This window comes from Chenopodium album, chromosome 24 (genome assembly GCF_948465745.1).
Source record: "Chenopodium album chromosome 24, dcCheAlbu1.1, whole genome shotgun sequence".
Classification (NCBI taxonomy): domain Eukaryota; kingdom Viridiplantae; phylum Streptophyta; class Magnoliopsida; order Caryophyllales; family Amaranthaceae; genus Chenopodium; species Chenopodium album.
Genome location: NC_137857.1, coordinates 17,052,759 through 17,072,025, shown reverse-complemented (window position 1 = coordinate 17,072,025; position 19,267 = coordinate 17,052,759). Strand labels below are relative to the sequence as shown.

Below are 19,267 nucleotides of genomic sequence, written 5' to 3'. Positions count from 1 at the left end.
TAATTTTATTCAGCATTTTAGGTGCCGATTGATAATTTCAGGCCATTTTTCTGATTTAAAATCGGGCTAAAATAAGAAAATAAATAAAAGGAAATAAATAAAAAGTTTGGGCTGACAATAAAACAATAAAAGGTTTGGGCTGAAATACAAACTATGCTTTTACCAAACACCAAGACTGATCCATGGACTATTCAGAAATACGATTTTAATTAAATATGGTTTTTAAGCACTCTCGGGATTAAATACTAAACCCGACCAGTAGTGGCGGTGAAAGGTTGTTCATCATCGAGTTTGGTTTTGGGGAGACATTTTTAGGTGTCTACAGCGGCCATTTGCCTCCTGCCCTATGAAAAGTCAGGCGGCCATTTGCCTCCTGCCCCTAGGCGGCATTCGCTTCCTACCCTATGAAAGGTCAGGCGGCCATTTGCCTCCTACCCTACGAAAAGTCAGGCGGCCATTTGCCTCCTGCCCCTAGGCGGCATTCTCTTTCTACCCTATGAAAGGTCAGGCGGCCATTTGCCTCCTGCCCTATGAAAAGTCAGGCGGCCATTTGCCTCCTGCCCCCAGGCGGCATTCGCTTCCTACCCTATGAAAGGTCAGGCGGCCATTTGCCTCCTGCCCTATGAAAAGTCAGGCGGCCATTTGCCTCCTGCCCCCAGGTGGCATTCGCTTCCTGCCCTATCAAAAGTCAGGCGGCCATTTGCCTCCTGCCCTTTGAAGAGTCAGGCGGCCATTTGCCTCCTGCCCCCAGGCGGCCATTTGCCTCCTGTCTTATGGGATGTCAAACGTCTCAAAAATATTCTAAGTCACCAAAAGGTCATATCACCACCATAGTGGGGCTAAAAGAAATAAAAGTCGTCATCTGTCTAGTTCAGGCGGCAATCATTATTATGATTGATTAACTTAGAAAATATCATACCCTTTAAGGTATCAAATTTTCCAAGTCAATCAAATCTCTCTTTTGTTGAACTAGACATATGCCGCCCATAGAGCTTTTGAACAAGCAGATAATAAAGCCTTGATTTCGAAAGGAGTAACTCCTCTTAAAAGAGAAATTACCCCTTTCGAGGGTCTAATGTTTGGGGTAAAAATACCCCCTATATGTGGACCAATGCCACCTCGACACCTGTCCGCAATCTCAGCGCTCCATGAGCCAATCAGAGCATGACACGTGTCACTCAATGATAGAAGGGTGAAAATGGGCTCAAAGCCCACAACCCTAGAAACCGTAAAATGATGGGAAAGCCAATCTACTTAGGTTAAATAACCTAAGAGGCACATATCCCAATGCTCTATAAATACTGATCTTTACATCAGTTTTAAGGGATCCAATTCTCTCTCCAAGGGCAATGCCCCCACAATTACTCTCCCTTCTCTCTACTTTCTCTCTCTAAAATACATTATTTCGATCACTGACTTGATCGTCGGAGGCGGACCTCCGGCCCCCCGGGGTCCGTTGTTTTGCAGGTGTCCGGGCCGTTCGAGTGTTGCATTGCGGATCTGTCTCCCGAGGGACGTACACACCCTCCATTCGGGTACGTACAAAAAACCCCAAAACATAAAGTCCTAAGCTTTAAAAGGCCATGGGCATCTAAGGAGAAGGATCCCCTACGATGGGAACACCCTCCTTACACTACCAGTCTAGCTTTGTAAATGAATACATTTCCGTCTTTGTCGGTCTTCAACTTGAAAATCCATTTACATCCGATAGGTGTGTAACCTTCGGGTAAATCAACCAAGTCCCATACTTGATTTTCAAACATGGAGTCCATTTCAAAGTTCATGGCCTCTTGCCATTTTGCAGAGTCGGGGCTTACCATAGCTTGCTTGTAGGTTGCCGGCTCATCTCCATCCACTACTAGGATGTCCTGATCCTCTGTTAATACAACATCGAGATATCTATCAGGTTGAGATCTTGGCCGTGTTGACCTACGTAGGGTAACGGACTAAGCATTTGCATTGTCAGTTTGACTTTGCACGTTTTGACATTGACCAATATCAACGGATGCTTTAGGAGCACATTGGTTGTCAATTTGTCCTTGTTGCTCATCCTCTCAAACTTCATCAAGTTTTATTTTCCTCCCACTTGTCATTTTGGAAAGATGCTCCTGCTCCAAAAATACACCATCGCGAGCAACAAACACTTTGTTCTCGGATTTGTTGTAGAAGTAATACCAATTGGTTTCCTTTGGATAACCCACAAAGAAACACTTGTTAGATTTTGGGTGAAGTTTGTCAGACATTAATCTCTTGACATATGCTTCCAACCCAAAATCTTGGGAAAAGACAACCTTGGAGGTTTCTTCGTCCATAGTTCATATGGAGTCTTTTCCACAACTTTTGACGGAGCACGATTCGGTGTTAGTGCCGCGGTTAAAAGTGCATGTCCCCAGAAAGAGATTGGAAGATCGCTAAGACCCATAGTTAGTGCTGTCAAATTTCAAACCGAAACCGTTTAACTGCCCGAAACCGACCGAACCAAATGAGAACCGAAACGATTAAAAATCGATTTTTTTGAAACCGAAAACCGACCCGAACCGTATTTTAGTAAATCCGAAACCGAATCGACCCGAATAATGTTAAACCGTATAAAAACCAAACCAGTTAACAAACCGAACCAAATATAAACCGAACTGAAAGAAAACCGAACCGTATCTAACCCGAAACCGGTTCCAACCCGAAACCGTTTAAACTGGCAAAAAAACCGCTTACACCGAACTGTTAGCAAACTGCTACCCGTTTGCACCGAACCATTTAAAAACCAAACTGATTTTAAACCGAACTGGTTATAAACCGAACCGTTTATGAACCAAACCGCTTCTAAATCGAACCGTTTACAAACTTTTTATATAATTAAATGGATTTTTTTTTACGGGAATATAACTAGTAAGATCAGTATGACTAAACTTGAAACAGAACATAATATGTATTTATAAAATCATCAATGAGAATTTGTTTATAATATGATGCCTAAATATGAAATTATTCGCGACTTTATATAAAACTTGTGAACGCAAAAGGTTAGAAAGTACTATCAAATTTCAAACCAAAAGCAGTTAACTGCTCGAATCCAAACAACTCAATAAACAATTTATTTTTTGAAACCCAAAATCGACCCGAACCGTAATTTAGTAAACTTGAAATGGAACCGATATGAATAACGTTAAAGTGGTAAAACCATCGAAGAACCGAACCAGTTATAAACTGAACCGAAAAAGAACCGAACCAGTTATAAACTGAACCGAAAAAGAACCGAACCAGTTATAAAATGAACCAAAAAAGAACCGAACTATTTCTAACCCGAAACCGTTTCCAACCCGAAACTGCTTGAACCGGGATAAAAACCGTTTACACCGCACCGTTAACAAACCGCAACCCGTCTGCACCGAACCGTTTACTACCCGGACTGTTTACAACCCGAACCGAATTAAAACCGCTTAAGAATAAACCGAAACCGAAGCGAACCGATAACTATTTAAACTGAACCAAAACCGACCCGTGAGACAATTAAACCGATTCCAAACCGACCCGATTAAATACCGAACCGATTTCAATTCGAACCGAAACCGAACCGTCAAACCTTTTTGAGAGTGCTACCCATAGTCAATCGTTCCATGTCTAACAAGGTTCGATTTCTTCTTTCAGATACTCCGTTCCATTGAGGAGTTTCGGGAGGTGTCGGTTTGATGAGTGTCATTTATGGCACTCATTTGATCCTTTTTAGGGTGAAATTTATGCCTTCTTGTAGTTCTTTTCTTTAGTTTACCTTTAGTTTTATTCCTTATTTATTTAATTTGCACTTTTCTTAGTTGGTTTTCTATTTTTGTGCATTTCTTAGTTTATTTTGTTATTTTCCCTTTTGTTTGCTTTTTTTGTTCATTTTTCAGGTTAAGATCGTTATCCATGGATTTGCGAGCCTCCATCCCAAGTTTTAAAACGTTTGAGTTGCCTTGCGCCCACCATTTGAAGCTCAAGAGTGAAGGAGTGCAAGTGCCAAGTCTTCTAGCTCGTGCATGCGAGCGGTGGGGGCACCATTCTTGGTGTTGAATCCACCGTGGGAGCTCCTTGAAGACTGCCACCTTCAGTGTTCATCAACATCATCAAGTGGAGCGCACGAGGAAGAGCAAAGTCGAAGGTGAAGGAAGCTGACATACTCCCAAGCGCGGGTGCGCGCGACACTACCGTGGCCGCGCGGCCGCACCTCCTCCTGGCGCGAGCGTGCCCTTCTGGATCTCTGTTCCCTACCCATTTCTCCGCGGCCGCGCTTCCCTTTTGTTGCGACCGCGCATGTACAGGTTTCTTTTGGATGATCTAACTAACTTCCTTTTGTACTTTTCCTATATATATAGTTTTTCCTTCTATTTTTAGAGAGAGAACCATTCTAGAGAATAGATTAGATATTGTTAGAAAGGTTTTTTGAGAGAGAAACACTAGTTTATAGAGAGAGGAATTCATGGTTGATGACTGAAGATTGATGCTTCTAAGAATTTTTCTATTGATTTGAAGCAAGTTTGTAAGGATTTCTTTTACTTTAATGCAATCTTTAGCTTTTGATTTCAATTGTTTTGTTGATTGTTCAAGTTTGATTAATTTGTGATTGAATTTAGTTTGATTAATATGATGATGATGAATTTGTTGTCTAGCTTAGTTTTGATCTTGATTTCCATGGATTGTGAGTAGTTTACTTGCTAGGGTGATGGTGAAGCATAAATGAGTAATGGATTGATGATAATTGGGGGAAATTGATGGAGTTGATGAGGTGATTAAATTGGCTGATTGATTATGTGCATGTGTGTGATTGATTAAAGAGTAGCCAACTTTGATTGTTGCATTGGTTTGCATTATAAGTTCACATTGATACGGACAATTGATTTGTGGCTTGCATTTATCGATTGAGTTGTTTTGTGACGTTCCTAGCTAGAGTCTCTCGTAGTTGACGCTAGTTTCACCTCTAGGAGATTAGCTTGACTTACTCTTTTGATTGCATAATTGATTCTCCCTCGCATCACTCGACTTAGTCAATTCCAATCCCGATTAGTTGAATCCATTGCAAGTATATGTGGATCCTAAACCCTGGTACTTGATATATTTGATTTCATTCTTTTTTATTAAGTTGTCTTAGCATATACACACCTTTATTTCACCTCTTCGGAATAGCTTAACTCTACCAATAGTGACCGCAGCCCATTCCTTAGTGGTTCGACCCTCGACTTGCTCTTATAGTTGTATAAGGGTGTGTTGAGTGATATAAATTTTGTTTGACCTAGGGAATGGTGCTGTTGCCGCGGAATGGCGTAGTGGTTTTCTATTGTTGTTGAGTTTATTCCACTTTATTCAAAAAAATACAAATAGATGTTTCACTTTCAGGCTACATTTGTAGCCGTGCTATTAATACTTTCATTTGAGATTGTGTGTGCAAAGTAAACATGGGAGAAGCTCCAAGGGTAAAATTGAAGGAGTTGGGCACTCCGGGTACATACAAGTATGAGAGCAGGATTGCTCCATTATTGATCCTAAAAAGAGATTTGAAATCAAGCCAGCAATGATAACCTTGATCGAAAGGAGACAATATAGTGGTGCAAAAAATGAAAGTCCTCTCAACCACCTTAAGGAATTCGAGAAATTCTGCTACACGATTAAGGTGAGCGGAGTTGCACAAGAGTTCATAAGGCTCAAGTTTTTCCCCTGTTCTCTCATAGGGCGAGCCTTGGAATGATTGGACAAGGAAGTCAAGCCGAATTCTCTAAGGACATGGGACGAAGCTACCAAGGAATTCTTATCCCGCTTCTATCCCCAGAAGAAAACGGTAGAGATGAGAGCTTTGATCTAAAGTTTCAAGCAAATGCCAAGAGAGAGCCTCTATGAAGCATGGGAGAGGTACAAGGATTACCAAAGAGAGTGTCCTTACCATGGAATTCCGACTTACCAAATCACTCAAATTTTTTATGGTGGTTTGAGCCCTCAAGGGAGGTCAAGTCTTGATGCCGGAGCTGGAGGCCTAATTATGAACAAGACGGTGGAAGAAGTTGTGGATGTGATAGATAATGTAGTGAGGCAATACATGAATTGGCAAGAAGTTGAGGTAGAGTCGACAAGCAACAGTGGCTCAATCGATCAACTCAATGCCATCAACAATCTGTCCACACTACTTTCGGAGTTAGGGAAGGAGGTGATTTCTATCAAGGCTAAGCTTGAGAATGCTTCTTCACAAGCACAAACTCTTTCCTCCCAATTTAAAGGGAGTGGTACATCTTCTTACTCTAACCCCCTTTTCGCTTCTTGTTGCATGATTAGAGAATGTATGGTTTGTGATTTATGTGGAAAGAATGATCATGATGCTTCTAATTGCCCCAATGTTCCTTGTGATGGATATGATAATGCGCATGTGAATTATGTTGATAATAATGATTTAGGACCTAGATTTAATGCTCAAACGAATGTTGGGAATAGGAATTATCACAACCTTGGGAGTTATGATAATTATAACAAAAATAGTGGTTATGGGAACCAAGCAACCCAAGGGTTTCGTGGTAACCATAACAACTATGGGTATAATGATCAAAGGCACGACCAAGAATATGGGGATCATAACCAAGGTTATGGTAACCATAATCAAAATTTCGGCCAAAATCATGGTAGAGGTAATTGGATAACCAAAGTAGGGGAAATTTTCAAAACGATGCTCAAAGAGGTCCCCACCCAAATTTACTCCAAAGACTCAATGCCAAGGTGATGATTCCTATGATCAACAATTTCAATCTATAAGTAGGTTAGAGAATTTCATGGTAGATCAAGCCAAGAAGTTGAACGATTATATATCGTCTTGTAACAAAATGTTTCATGACATATTAACTCATGGAAAGATGCTTGAGACCTAAATCATTCAACTAGCCAACCCTTTGAAAGATTGTCTAGCCCTTCTTCTTTACCCTCACAAGGAATTGACCTTAAGGAACCGGTTTGTTCTATTACCACTAGGAGTGGTAAGGTACTTGATGAGAGTGTTCCTAGGAAGAGTAAGGAGGGTGAAAAGGAGAGTGATTCGAGTGAAGGGAATAAGCATGAAGAATCTAGCAAGATGAGTGAGAGTTCTAATGAGGAGCCCAAGGAGAAAGAGAGGAAGCAAGATGAGATTTACAAACCCAAACTTCCTTACCCCTAAAAGTTCAATAGGCACAAATTGGATGAACAATTTGGACAATTCATCGAGATGCTTAAGAAAATCCATCTTTCTATTATTTTTACCAAAGTCTTGGAACAAATGCCAAACTATGCTGAGTTTCTTAAGGAAATTTTGAGCGGCAAGAGAGATTACAATGTGGTGGAACTGGTGAGTTTGGAGGAATGTTGTAGCGCCTTTATCCATAGTGACTTACCCCAAAAGTTGAAAGACCCCGGAAATTTCTCCATTCCTTGCAAAATTAAAGGAAAATTGTTCCAAAATGCCCTTTGTGATCTTGGTCCTAGTGTGAGCATCATGCCTTATTCCGTCTTCAAGAGACTTAAGATAGGTGAGCTTCTTCCATCCAACATGACCCTTCAATTGGCCGATAGATCCATTAACTTTCCAAAGGGTAGAGTTGACGATGTTCCCTTCAAGATAGGAGAATTCACTATCCTCATTGATTTCATTATGCTAGAAATTGCGGAAGATGACCACATTCCTATCATTTTACGAAGTCCTTTCTTAGCTACTTCGAGAGCTTTGATAGATGTTAAGGGAGGCCGTATTACTTTGAGAGTTGGTAACAATGAGGAAAGTTTTGAGCTAGAACCGATGCATAAATCTTTGTCCCTTGTGAAAGGAATCATGTGTGTTAATTCCCCTCGCTCCATTGATAATGTTTGCATGATTGATTCTTCAACTAACAATATTCTTGAGAATTGTGATGATGTGCTTTTGAGTTTTGATTGCAAGAAGATTAGTGAAGAGAAAACGAAGTTTCCCAAGCTCATGGACGAGGAGGAGATTGACATTCCTCATTGGTTTGAGCTCTACCCTCAAGAGGAGGACGATGATCTTAAGATTGTGGATGGTGTGAAACCGTCTACAAAGAGGAACAAGGCAAAGAAAAAATCAAGAGCTTATAGGAAAAACAGAATGAGAATGAAGTAAAACAAAGAAAGGCTTGCTTTGAGGAGTGATCAAATGAAGCCTCATCAAGCGACTCGCTAAAAATTGAAGAAGAATTTGTACTTTCCACCACTTTGAAGAAGGTGGTGTTCTTTGACCCTCCATGATTTGGAGGAAGGGTCGAGCTTAGGTACATAAGCAAGCGCTTCCTGGGAGGCAACTCGGAGATTTCTAACTTTTTATTTATTTTTATTTTTCTTTAGTTTTCTTTCTTTTATTATCTTTTCTTTCACTTTTCTACTTGTTTGGATTTATAGGTTGAATTCTTGGAGTTGGATTACTTCAAGTGAGCATGAGCAATGGAAAAGGTGTTTTGCGGTTTTTTATGTGATTGCGTTCGAAATTATCAAATTTTGAGGTAAAAGGGTAAGAATTTTAGTGAGGTAAGATAGGGAAAATAGTATTTAAAATAAAAGAAAGTTTGAGCTTGGTGGGTTCATTGTGGTGCTATCATTATTTTAGGATGTTGAACCAACTGTCATCATGTCTTGAAACTGCCATATTTGATGGGTTCAATAGCCCCTAGATGATATTGAACGAAGAGCCCACATATGAACGCAACTAAGAAGCAAGAGGAAGTAGAGCTGGATGGTGCGGGGGCGCTAGGCACCAGCACGGGCGCGCTATCTTTGGGCGCGGGCACGCCAGGGTGTAGCGCAGGCGCGCCCCTGGAGCATTCGTGCCTCTTATTTTCTTCTTTCCCCTTTCTTTTCCTCATTTCTCATTCATCCCTGTCACTATTCGAACGCACCTCTCTCACCCTCACCATAACCGCACAAACCCTTACTCCTTGCTCATCATATTCATCACAAATTCATCAAATTTCATCCAAAAATCATCAAATCTTTCTACAAATTCATCATTTTCAACAAAATTCACACTACTTTCCTACATTTCAATCTCCATTCTCTCTCCTCCATTGAATAACTAATTGGGGGATTTTCATTCTTGAGGGAATTGATGGCCATAACTTGTTCAATCTTGCTCCTTTTATTGTATAATCATCTTCTTTTACTCTTAATTTAATTATTATATCATATAGTTGCAAGTATTAGATTGTTCATGGTTGTGAATAGTAGTAGTATGAACTTTTGTGATTTTGATGATTTATTTTGAATTTTGGATGATTATTTGTGTTGTTTGTTGATTGATAATAGCTTACATTGTGTAGTTTGATGTTTTTGTAGCTAATTTGTGGATATTTGTTGTGAATTGGTGAAGTTGGTTTTTGGTATTATTGGTTGTGATTGAAGTTGGTTGGTTGAACCAAGGTGTGATTGGTGGTTTGGAGTGTTTAAGAAGTTGAAATTGTAATTTGGTTGTGATTGTTTGGTGAATCATCATGTCTAAATACTTGAAAGCCATCACCTCCATAACCAAGAAAAGAAAAACAAACATTTCTATAGAAGAACCATCACCCTCAAACACATCTTCCCTTCAATCACAAAACCTTGAATCCCTTCCCATTCCTAAAACAAGTTTCGTTGACAAAGCCAACAAGCCTACATGGCAAACCTTCCGAAAAAGAACCTATAGGCCCTCACGGCACTACCATTAATATAGCATGATAAAGTTGGGGATCGATGATGATTTATGGGTTCTATTTGATAATTTTGGCTTTGGAACGCATGCTACTAAGTGCTACCGGGCTTACCTTGAGCCTACTTGGGAGTTCTAAGCTTCTTTGAGTGTGACTCGTAAGTGAAGGTACCGAGATGGGAGTAGGAAATGGTGAAAGAACCCTCTTTTGGGATCATAAATGGTGTACAGATCAACCCCTCGGTGACTTGGTGACTCAAAATCTTCCAGATGAAATTGCAGGAGCAACCGTGGGTGAAATGTGGGAAGAGGGTTTTGGCTGGAAATGGAACGAGTTTGCACATTACCTCGATCCCAATACACTCAAGGTCGTTCAAAATCATGAACATCGCATTGATTCGAGTGTTGGTGATCTAGTTTACTGGAAGGAAGGAAAGCAAGGGAAATTTTCCATTCGTTCTGCCTAAAAAATCATGAGGCATGAAACCAACGTAATTGATGATGAGTGCTGGGATATCGTGTGGAGAGCCCTAGTCCAGTAAAGAATTAGAGCCTTCCTATGGTTGGCTTGTCATGATCGGATTCTTGGTAATTTAAATATGTTCAAGCGCAATGTCATGGATGATCCAAAGTGCTATATATGTGAGGCGCAAGAGGAGAGCACCATCCACATATTGCGTGACTGCCTTGTAGCACGAGTAATCTGGAGGAAAACTCTTACTCCTTCTGTCTTTAATCAAATTTATCAGGGTAATTTAAAGGAATGGATTGAGAAAAATATGAAGAATCCTGATACTCATGATGAAGAGAGTTGGGTGACTTATTTTGGGTTACGGTTTGGTGGATTTTGAGGTGGCCCAATTGTTTTGTACACAATAGGCGTGATGAATTCCCCCTATATTTTATGGCTTTCTTACATGTGCGGTATGAGGAGGCCAGACGAGCAATGAGATATTTAATTGAGGAAGAAAATTCAAGCAAAGCCATGAAGATTCAAGCTAATATTGCATGGACAACTCAAGAATATGGATGGTATGCGCTTATCTGTGATGGTGCAGCCAAAGGAGGCCCTGGCCCCGCTGGAGGTGGTGCACTGATAAGAGACTATATAGTGAAGCTTGTGTCTACCTTTGCTAGCAACTTTGGCTATTGCTCGCCCTTTAGAGCAGAGGTCATGGCTTTAACAAGGGGCTTGGAACTTGCTCAGAATCTGCAAATACAGAAACTTGGGTGCAGATGGACAACCTCTCTTGTGTGCAAGTTTTACAGAAGCAAGAGATGCCTAGGGGAGAAAACGTTCATGACATACTCTACTGTAGGAAGCTGTTGAATGATCCAAGATGGCAAGTTCGAGCAGCTCATGTGTATCAAGAAGGTAACTGAGCGGCAGATTGTTTGGCCAACCGCGGAGTTGTTCAAGACTTTCATCTAGAATATAGTAATAATGTTCCGAAAGATTTTAGTCGTATTTTAGAGGACGTTAAGGGTGTGGCTATGCCATGCTTTATACCCCCCTAAGTAGGTGTTTGGTTGTTTTGCTTGTTTTTTATTTTGCTTGGTCTTTTGTACCTCTTTCGAATAAAATATATATATATATATATATATATATATATATATATATATATATATATATATATATATATATATATATATATATATATATATATAATTTGAAGAGAAGACCGAGTAAAAGAAGCATTTCTAGTAGCAAATAAATAATTAATTTCCAAGAATTTTTACCAGAATTGCTTATTCGCAATTACATAGAAGTATAACAAAAAAGAACCAAATCAAATGTAACAATCTTATCATATCACACTGTTTCAAAAAAAAAAATCTTATCATATCACACAAAACATACACAACTTGCAATAACACATAATGTACATATCTAATGGTCAAACTTTCAAGATTTAGTCAAAGAAAGCTAAAGCAGTAAACTATATCTTTCCAACAAGATATAATATACATCATTTGTGCTATCAATATATGATTCATAGATGACCATTTGCTGGAAGTGCAATCTTGTCCGGTGAAGGTACATACGAGATCGAGATCAATTCTGACCTAAGCTCTTCTTCTTTATCCGTACCTGTCACCAAAGCAGCACCATGATCATTTGTAGGTTCCTTGACCAATTCGGAACTGAGAATATCGGGTAGAGACTCGGACTCGAGTTTTTCTGGTAGAGACTCAGAAATTGCAATAAGCAATTCTCTGGCCAGGTCCAAAGAAACCTCCTTGCCAAGTGATGGGTTTTCAGCCATACACAGTCTGTTTTACTTCCTGAACAAAACAGGAAAGATCAAAATCAATCATTGAATAAGTTCAACACACAAAATCAAATTCAATTATGGAAAGTGTACATCAGGTTAAATGAAGATAAACACTCTCATTTCATACAGATTGAAGATTTTCTACACAATACAATTGCAACACCCCTATACTTTTTTTCATATGTTATTATTATAATTTCTTTATACATTAACTAATGCACTAAAAATCTCTAAGGAAACAATGAAAGCAATAGTGATTACTGGGATCACAGATAATATATCACATCTTCCGCAGGTAGCAAAGAGGCCGATTCAACTTATAGGATAATAATAAATAACATAAATGCATAAATAACAATTTTCACAAACCTATTATTCTTCTAGGAGTTCAATCAGATAACACACTTTGCAAAGAACTTCTGAAACAATTCAACTGATAAAGGTGGATCACAAAGTGGGGACTTACAAGCAGAGCAATAAAGTACAAGCTCAGATACCTAGTAACTTAAGACGTTAAGCACTTGGCTGAGGTTGTTATATTTCACACTTGCCTGTGCAAGTATATGAGGCTAAATTTGTACAAGAACATTCAAAATGGATGATTCAAGTACAGCAAGCAGAATCACCAACAACTTCATAATTATAATACCCACAATACCAAGATAAATCAACCAGGGTAAATCATTGTTTTAAAAAATATATAAAACAAAAATCAAATCAAATTACCTGCACAAACTCTTACAGAAACAGTTCAAAATAGTTTTTATCAGCTTAAAATAACCATCAATCAAAAACAAAGTTAAACCACAAGCAAAAGTAAAGAGTGGCACCCTTTATTACCATAAATGCCAAGCCTAACTATCCAAGGAAAAGACCTTAATCCCAAGTACCTGTTGATAATCAATTGATTGTCTTCAGTCTTCACAAATACCAGAATAGACCAGCCTTATAGAAAATGTTCATGAACCCGCACAAGCTGGCACTACAAACTTAATTCGAGTACTAGGCACACTACATATAAGTCCACACACCTTTAGGTGTTCTTAGGCAGCACATATATAAAAGCACTAAGTAAACCATCTAATTCTTTTCCACCTCAGATCGTGGAAGCACAAATAATTATTGCGTATAGGCCATTATTTGTGCCACTTGGGAACTAATCAAGCTAAACAAAGAATAGAACAAAGGAAGTGTAAATGTGATAATGTATCAATGGTAGTAAAAAAAAATGATCAATATTGGGGAAATTTTAGTGAAATTAATACTGAGCAATTACTTTTACAATTTTTTTATAAACAACTTGATCAAAATACATAGACCAACTATTTTAATTGATCCTGGAAAATAATTCTTATTCCTCCACTCTTAGACGGTTAGACCTAGGCCAGGCAATCAATAAGTACATCCAAATTCGCAATGGTGTATATATTGTCCAAGTTCATAAAAATTCTTTCACAGAAAGTCGATCATTTTGCTCATGAAAAGGAAATTCAATTGAGGAGGGAAAGAAGCCGTAACGCCCAAGAAATCAATCAATATCTTCCTCCACATCAAGCAATGATCTAAAACCCAAATTCAACTAAAAATAGGAGTAAATGAATGTGATAAAAACCTACTACAGTGTCTCGATACCTTATTTCTACTACCTTCCATGACTAAATCTAGAATGAACCCTATCAATTATTGATAACTTTTTCGATGAAAACGACCTGCTAAACTTTTTGCTCAATTCATCAAAAAAATCCAAACAAACAAACAAAATTCATATGCCCCCACTCAAACTTGAGAAAACAAACAACACATCGATATTAAACCACTGTAGATCATATATACCAACAGACCCACATCATAAAATTGAGATATAAACATCAATTAAACCTAATAATAATATCATACTTTGAAACCATCAATTAAAAAAAAATATCACTAAAATTAAGTTTATCTTTCCATATATTCGCTTCTTTTACCAGCAAAACCCCAATAGATCAATCAATCATAAAACCCTTAAATATTATATCAAATCCCAAGAATAGAGCAGCAAGATATCAATCACAATCGATTATTCATTCTTTAACTATTCTTATCTATAATCCTAATAAAATTTGCAGCAGGCGATGGATTTTACCATTCAATAACATCAAAAATAGCAAGAAAATTTGTAATTCGACCAAAAGATTTTGAAAAAAAAATACGTAGTATAAATTTTTTTTAAAAAAAAAAAGTGGGAGAGAGATGGGCGAACGCACCTTTGGTTGTAAATTGCAGAGAATGAAGAGAAGAAGGAGACGATAAAGACTTTTGTTTGACAATTCAAGCACGTTGTCTTTGTCTGAAAGAATTTTCTAGAATTTCGCTTTTATTTCCTATTTTTGCCTTTTTTTTTTTGGGTGGGTTTCAACTTTCAGTCTTTCAATGTCTTTTATTTTTGGTCAAATTAACGCATGGATAATAATGCTTTGATAGTTGCCGTCAAAAAATAATTACGTAATGGCAACTCCAATGGTAAACTAATTGTGAAATTAGCTTGCCATGCCACCTAGGATTGCAAAGCTAATCTACCTTGAAGCTAATTTATCACACAATGGTTAAGCTAATTTTCAATAATTTTTTTTATTTATTCAATTTTTTTAATTCCTACAAGTATTATTTATTTATTAAATTTTTTTATACACACTAGCTAATTTGTTTTATACTACAGTAATTTTTTTTGGGGTATAATAGGTAGGGTATCGTAACAATTATTTTGCTAATTTCAAATTAATAATTTCGTATAATAAAAAATTTAAACATTCAATTATTTCAAAATACAGTATTCGATTCAAAACATGAAGACTTAACAATGAAATAATTTTTTGGAATGCAAAAGTACAACATTATTCTAACAATAGCGTAAACAAGATATACAAGACATTCAATGAAAAGAAAACTAAGAAGTTAAACATAATAATAAACGATACTCAATTAAAAGTTTGGCCGCCAAAACAACTCCATATATGTTCCACTAGATCAGCCTTAAGTTGATGATGCATTTGTCTATCTCTAATGGTTACATCTCTTTCAAGAAATGCTTGAAAATCTAGAGGGTTTCCTTGAACAACATCACCGACAATTATTGGTGTAAAATCGTCTCGAGGAAAATTTCTAGCGTATGTCTTGTCTTTCATCTTCAACAATCATGTTATGCAAAATAACACACGCGTCCATTATATCATGGAGCTTGCGTTTAGCCAACATCGTGCAGGTCCACGAACTATTGCAAAACGAGATTGAAGTACTCCAAAAGCTCGTTCTACATCTTTCCTTGCACTCTCATGCTTTTGCTTAAATAGTAGCCTCTTAGGGTCTTTGGGATGTGAGAATGTCTTGAAAAATGCCGCCCATTCGGGATATATACCATCTGTAAGATAATACCCCATGTTGTACTCTGTTTCGTTAATTGTAAAATGAACCTCTGGAGCTCGTCCTTGCAACATCTCTTGGAATAAATTTGATCTACTCAAAACATTAAGATCATTATTTGACCCCGCAACACCAAAATATGCGTGCCATATCCAAAGATCCACTGAGGCAACTGCTTCAAGCATAATTGTTGGATACCCATAATCACCTCGAGTATATTGTCCTTTCCATGCGGTTGGACAATTTTTCCATGCCCAATGCATGCAATCAAGACTACCAAGCATTCCAGGAAAACCATGACACTCCTCATGCATTCTAAGCAACCGTTGCACATCTTCATTTGTAGGGGTCTTCTCATGTAAACATCTCCAAATACCTCGATTACAGCACGACAAAATTTGAATAAACAATCTATTGCAGTAGTTTCACCAATTTTAATGTATTCATCAACAGCATCAGCAGGAGTACCATATGCTAAAATGCGAATAGCAGCGGTGCATTTCTGAAGGGGAGACAATCCCATTCTTTTTGTAGCATCAAATCTCTGTGTAAAATATTTCGAATGATTTCCAAGGGCCTCCACAATACGGTTAAACAATTCTCTTCTCATTCGAAATCTTCTACGGAATAACTGCTCCGGGTATATAGGATTAGTAGAGAAGTAATCTTGATATAAATTTTTTGCACCACCTTCACGATCACGAGGTACATACTCTCTAGGGGGATTTTGGTATTGCTCTATTAGGTAGCGTCCCATTTCTTCATATGACTCATCGAAAATTTCCTCAGACCAAAATTTTTTCCAATCTATGTTGTTTGATATATTAGAACTTCCAGACATAATGTATATAGTTTGTATTTTGAAATTTTAAAAAAGTATATATATACTAATTGTGTTTTTTTTTTTTGAAAGACTTTACTAATTGTGTTTTAATTAATGGTGTTATATATAGTATTGTTACTCTAAACTAATAAAGATTAAGCTAGTAAATTTTTGTTCAAAAGTACAATAAAATAATAACGGCTAGATTATTTTGCTTGTTTGAATTTCATAATTGGTGTATTACCTCAAATTAAGTCAACATGCATAAAGATAATTTTTCTTTTTTTTTTTTTTTTTTTTTTGGTTTCACGATTAAGTAGCATAGGTAGTGGTTTTAGTTTTGTTTTAGTCCAATCAATATACAAAGTTAGGCGGAACACTTATCTTATCTAACAAATTATGATAAGAATCAAAATTTGTTTCCTATTTTATTGGAAACAAATGAAGTTGGTAGTTTGGTAGATTATGTTTAATAGGATTTACGTACATGTAAATAGATTTTTTTTTTTTTTTTTTTTTGAAACAACATGCTTAAAGAATAAATAATATATATATATATATATATGACAAATATATCATAAAACTATAATGATTTGTAGTGGAACTACTATATAGTTAAGGGTAATGACATATACAATGAACCATAAAGGTTGTGCATCAAAACTTTGATATCTTTTCTAAATCAATTATTTCATTCAATACAAAAATGGTCAAGAAGTTATTATCAAATTGATTGTTATATATAGTATCACACAAAGAAGTAGAAATCAATACCTTTCATTAAATAAAATTTAATAAAGCTTGTCACACTCTTAAACATAATCAACCTCTAGAATAGAAAAAAAAAATTAAAAACTTACTACATAGACATGTCTCTATATTTATTCTCTAAAACATCAGTAAATTTAGATTTGCTAAATGAGATTATTAACCCACATTATAAATATAAAAACTACTTTGTTAATTGTTATTAAGACATTCATACTTAGCCCTTAATAGTTCGCATACTTATTCATGATTTTTCCTTGCTCTTTCATCCATATTCGAAGTATCTTTACATAGTATCTCAAAATCACTTTGACGAATGTGATCCTCCATTAGTGATAGTCTCTTCTTAGCTAGATCCTCAAATTTAGTCCATGTATCATCAATATTTTCATTTGCATTTTTCTTATTTTTCTTCCTTCTTGCTTCTTCTTTAGCAGCCTTTTGACCAATTGGACGTCCATCGAGCACTTGTACATCGTCAGCTTGAGTTGTATCGTGGTGAGAGGAGGAAGATATACTAGCAGATGATCTAACAAATTTTGATTTCTTGGACGGACCACCTTGTTTTCGAGAAAATTCTTGCCATTTAGGATCATTCCGAAGGATTTGCCAAGCATGTAAATAAGGAAATTTTCTATCTTTGTTACGACTTGAGAATAGTTCCATGGCCTTGTTGATAATGTCTTCTTCATTATGACCACTTAGGTGACTTTCTTTTAATTGTATGTAGTACCCATTTAACTTATTTACATCACCACTCATTTTGTACCAGTGGTTTGCAATTTTTTCAACGGGTATCTCTGGATCTTCTTTTCTCCACTGGTTATAGTATTCACCAATATTTTTCCAATACACATCCTTAGTTTGATCGTTTCCCTTCACCGGATCTTTCGAAATTGTTGTCCAACTTTTGCATAAATCAATATCTTTTACTTGAGTCCATTTCAACTTACTAGTTATGTGCTCGGATTGATTATTGATCTCTTCCGAGTCTGCTTCAGTTTGAGACGTTTGAGATTCATCACCCAATCTTGAAGGAAGAGACTCTTCTTGTGTGCTCGACCCCCCTATGGTATCCCTTCTAAAATTTTCATACGTCATAAATGACTCGCTTGAATGATTCGGATGGGGTGAATAAATTGGACGGGTTGGATGACTACCTGGCCTTAGAGGACCAGAATAGTTAGAATGATAATTCATTTGAAAGCTTGGGTTTGTAGAAATGTCATTGTGTTGATTAATATATATTGTTGGATTATTAAGGTGAGCTGGTCGGATTGGAGAAGTCTGAGGTGTTGATGAATTTAGAGGTGTTGATAGAGGGTTTTGAATTTCAATGTTTTGAGAATTTCTTAAACAATTGAAATATGGGGTGAATGAATCATCATAATCCATTTGAAAACCTTAAATTTATTAATTTGAATACACTATTAAATTAAAAAAAAAACTTTCAATATCGAGCTCTATAGCTAAAACTAATTGTGGAAAGGTGTGTTATTAATGTGGTTATATATATATAAAACATAAAAGGGTTGATAAAGTTGAAAAAAATCCATTAATTTTGAAATAAAAGGGTTGATAAAGTTAGTATACATGTAATACGTTGAAATCCACTAAAAGTTTGTTAATTTGTTCTTATCATATACGAAGTACTATACAAAGTAGTATATTTCTGTTTTTTTAATTATTTTAATATTTTTATTTTTGAATAGTCTATAAAGTAGTATATGAATAATTGAATATTATATCCAATTCTAGTACTCTATTACTATAACAACCATGCTAAAAGTGAAGAATAGTGCCAAAAAAATCTTGAAACCAAAATTGAAAAAGTAAAAACAAAAAATAAAAAATAAAAAAAAGTTGATAAATAGCAGTATAGCACCGTAAAAGCTGCAAGTTTTATGTATACAATAACAAAGATATAACAATTTACCTACAAAGTAGTACACGAATTCACATATAAAAGCTGCAAAAGTAGTCAACTAGTATAGGATAATGACAAAAGTACCTAAAAACAAATAAATATAAATATAAAAATATAATTAAAATTACATAAAAAAAAGAAATGCAACTTGAGAAATGCAATATGGCGTCTGACAATCACGCAAAGAATTTCTTGTTAGCGTGAGATACACGATGCAATTATTTGTTGTTTGTTCTATTTGGCACAATTTGCTAAGCGAATTCGCTTAGCTAAGCGAATAGCTTTGCCCAGCTAATTTCGTTATGCAATTCCAACGGCTAAGCTAATTATTTATTAGTTTCAAAAATTGCAAGCTAGTCCTAATTTTTTTTTTGGGTGGGTTTCAACTTTCAATGTCTTTT

The 19,267-nt window shown here is 36.6% G+C and overlaps 2 protein-coding genes, 1 long non-coding RNA gene and 1 other non-coding gene across 4 annotated transcripts; 1 reads left to right on the top strand and 3 right to left on the bottom strand.

The window, feature by feature from the left end:
- Positions 1 to 5,809: 5,809 nt before the first annotated feature.
- On the bottom strand, positions 5,810 to 5,916 carry LOC145612789 (small nucleolar RNA R71). Its single transcript, XR_014106712.1, has one exon. It is a non-coding gene; the product is annotated as a small nucleolar RNA R71 (small nucleolar RNA).
- A 1,561-nt stretch (positions 5,917 to 7,477) lies between these two features.
- On the top strand, positions 7,478 to 8,116 carry LOC145610621 (uncharacterized). The gene is made up of 2 exons (XM_081665931.1): positions 7,478 to 7,843; positions 7,919 to 8,116. Exons 1-2 carry the CDS (start codon positions 7,478 to 7,480, stop codon positions 8,114 to 8,116), a joined length of 564 nt encoding a protein of 187 aa, XP_081522057.1.
- Positions 8,117 to 11,494: 3,378 nt separating this feature from the next.
- On the bottom strand, positions 11,495 to 14,347 carry LOC145611522 (uncharacterized). The gene is made up of 2 exons (XR_014106396.1): positions 14,196 to 14,347; positions 11,495 to 11,959 (listed from the first exon to the last, which is right to left on the bottom strand). It is a non-coding gene; the product is annotated as an uncharacterized LOC145611522 (long non-coding RNA).
- A 2,832-nt stretch (positions 14,348 to 17,179) lies between these two features.
- Positions 17,180 to 18,040, bottom strand: LOC145610620 (glutathione S-transferase T3-like). Its single transcript, XM_081665930.1, has one exon. The coding sequence runs from the start codon at positions 18,038 to 18,040 to the stop codon at positions 17,180 to 17,182; it is 861 nt and encodes a 286-aa protein (XP_081522056.1).
- Between the last annotated feature and the right edge of the window lie 1,227 nt (positions 18,041 to 19,267).